This window comes from Vombatus ursinus, unplaced genomic scaffold (genome assembly GCF_900497805.2).
Source record: "Vombatus ursinus unplaced genomic scaffold, bare-nosed wombat genome assembly UNPS02014798.1, whole genome shotgun sequence".
Classification (NCBI taxonomy): Eukaryota; Metazoa; Chordata; class Mammalia; order Diprotodontia; family Vombatidae; genus Vombatus; species Vombatus ursinus.
This window is the reverse complement of record NW_020954576.1, coordinates 56329572-56332523: the sequence shown is the minus strand read 5'-3', so window position 1 is coordinate 56332523 and position 2952 is coordinate 56329572. Positions and strand designations below refer to the sequence as shown.

Sequence of the window (2952 nt, the reverse complement as noted above, 5' to 3'; positions counted from 1 at the left end):
AGTGACACAGAAACAGACACAGGAGATGGAAATAGGATAAACATGACAGACACATAGATTGACTGCGTCAGAGTGGGGCTGGAGGTGGCCCAGAATGAACAGTTTGGGAAGTGCCAGGGAAGTCAGAGCCTCAATTAGGACAAGGTCATTGGAATTTTGCCCAAGGGTGGAAAATTTAAAGGGCACCCATATATCATCCTAGAGCACATTTCCTTCCCCTTCAAGCCCCTGACACAAAAATTTCCAGCTATGGCTCCAGGTGAGGGTCCCATTCTACTTGTCCTTCTCCCATTTTCTGGTGGCAGGTAGAGACAATTGGAGATGCATACATGGTGGTATCTGGGCTCCCAGTGAGAAATGGGCGCCTCCATGCCCCAGAAGTTGCCCGGATGGCTTTGGCATTGCTGGATGCCGTTCACTCCTTCCGCATCCGCCATCGACCCCAGGAGCAGCTCCGCCTGCGCATTGGCATCCACACAGGTAAAAGTGTCTCTGCCCCTGAAATGCATGGACTTTCTTCCCCATAACTCTAGCTATGGTCTCTCCTATACTGGCCTTTCTGGGTCCTGCCTCTGCTTTTCTCTGAGGTAAGACAACCTTCTTTTCGACCTCAGCCACCATCCCCATTACCATCTGCCACACTTACCCCATTTGTGTCCCTCATAACCAGGTCCAGTATGTGCTGGAGTAGTAGGGCTGAAGATGCCTCGTTACTGTCTCTTTGGCGACACCGTCAATACTGCGTCTCGAATGGAGTCCAATGGTGAAGGTAGGGTATCCCTGCTTTCTTACCCCGCCCCCCAGCTCCTGCTAATTCTTGGTTCACCTTGCTCTCCACCAAACGCCTCTCCTCACCCTCAGGCTCTTCCCTACTGAGGGGCATTCACCTTACAAAGGCTGGGCAACACAAAATAATATTTTCTTAAAAAAACAGTGAAATTAGAATTAAGAGACCTGGGTTCAAATGCCATTTCAGCCACTAACTACTTGGATGAGTAATTTCTCCTTGCTAGCCTCTGTTTCTTCATTTGTAAAAAATGAGGGCCACAGTGGAAGGAGCAGGGGCCATAGGTTCAAATCTCAACTCTACCACTTACTCCCTGTTGGACCTGGTGTGAATTGCTTAACCACTCTGGGCTCAGTTTCTCCACTTGTAAAATGAAAGGTTACATTAGATGACCTTTATGGACCCTTCTGGCTCTGTGATCCTATGAAGAAGACATGATTTGAACTGGGCTGTGAAAGCAGGGTAGAATTTGGAGACAGATCTTATCCCTGGATCTCTCCTGCCTCCAAGAATCCCAAGACCTCTTTCCTTAGTCCATTATGCCCAGTTTGAGCTCCTCTCCTTCCCCTTTGATCTGCCTTCCTTTGCTTATTCCTTCCCCAGCCTTGAAGATCCACATGTCTTCAGATACCAAGGCAGTCCTGGAGGAGTTTGGTGGCTTTGAACTAGAACTTAGAGGGGATGTGGAAATGAAGGTACTAATTCCTCTGTCCCCCAACCTATTATCCTCTTTCCCTTTCCCTTGGGTGCCCTCCCTAGTACCTGCCCCACCCCCAGTAACTGTACCTCCATCCCTTACCTCGTGTGGGGTTCTTAGAACAGCCATGACAACATTTGTGCCACCCTCATCACCCTGTCAGTCCCCAACTCTAATCTCTTTCTTTCCCTGCTCAGGGTAAAGGCAAAGTCCGCACATACTGGCTTCTGGGAGAAAGGGGAAGCAGCACTCGGGGCTGATATGCCCTTCCTATCACCCCCAGTGTCCAGACACAAGATCAACATACCCCTGCTAGAGAGCCCCACCTTCACCATGGAATGCAATGGGGGATTTGGACAGCTCAGGTTTGCAGACCCCAATGGGGGTGATACCAAGGTTCTGGAAGAGGACCAGAGTCTGGGGATAGCATGAGGCTACAAGATTGGATAAGATAACCATGCTGGCACATACACATGCACACACATGCACACATGTATTCTCTACCCTGGCCCATGCCAACATCCTTGGATGAAGACCTTGGATGCCTGAATCCTTCTCTCCTCCATCCCATCTCTCCTCCCCCATACCCTGTGGCTCTTTAGGGGGAGTGGAAGGGAGGGGTACAGCTGCCCCGGTGAAAGCACAGACTCTGGACTACTGAAATCAGGCTCAGCATGGCTGGAGTGGGTGCCAGCTTCACCCATCTACCATCAGATACAGAAGGTTGAGCTGGAAAAAAGAAAGGAACAGAGTGGTAAGGTTGGGAGGGGGTGAGCTTTGCGGGGGAGGGGTCTCCACACCCAGCTTCTACTGTGAGCAGATGACAGATCATTAAAGTCTTTATTCCTGAGGTAGCCTCTTTTCTTGGGCAGGGACACTCCATATAGCATGTATGTTCATGTACATGTATGTACACGTTTGTGGAGCATGACAGGAAAGAAGAGAATGTGTTCCTACCTTAGCATTGTGGTCCCTATTGATTCATTGCAACTGGGGCCTTTTTTTTTTTCCCATTTTGCTAGGCAATGGGGTTAAGTGACTTGCCCAGGGTCACACATCTAGTAAGTGTCAAATGTCTGAGGCTGGATTTGAACTCAGGTCCTCCTGACTCCAGAGCCAATGCTCTATTCACTGCAGCAACCTAAGCTGTCCCGGGGCGCTTTGAGAAGGCTGGGGTTGATTATTGATTAGATGGAGTGGTTGATTTCCATTTTGTTGATAATCTGAGTCCCTCATTTGTTCTGCCTCAGTAGAAGACTCTAGGAGGGAAAGGTGGCCAGGACTAATTTAGGAGACTCACACAAATGGATCCCCCTTTTTTGGGGGGCGGTACAGGAAGTAGAGACAGGATCTGTGATTTCACTAATATAGGAACTCCCAGTGGATACTCCTTTTACCTATGCAAGTGGTCAGCACCTAAGTAATTTATGGTCTTGGAGAATTGCCTAGAGCACCACACAGAAAGGTT

At 49.2% G+C, this 2952-nt stretch overlaps 1 protein-coding gene across 2 annotated transcripts in view; it reads left to right on the top strand.

Moving 5' to 3' along the window:
* LOC114050073 (atrial natriuretic peptide receptor 1-like) overlaps positions 1–2334 on the top strand; it is a 22970-nt gene extending 20636 nt beyond the window's left edge. For both annotated transcript variants that reach the window (XM_027871623.1, XM_027871622.1), the window contains 4 exons: positions 306–480; positions 671–769; positions 1391–1482; positions 1682–2334. In XM_027871623.1, coding sequence (XP_027727424.1) covers positions 306–480; positions 671–769; positions 1391–1482; positions 1682–1744 — 429 coding nt within the window. In that variant the 3' untranslated portion in view covers positions 1745–2334. The remainder of the gene's footprint in view (positions 1–305; positions 481–670; positions 770–1390; positions 1483–1681) is intronic.
* Positions 2335–2952: the final 618 nt, after the last annotated feature.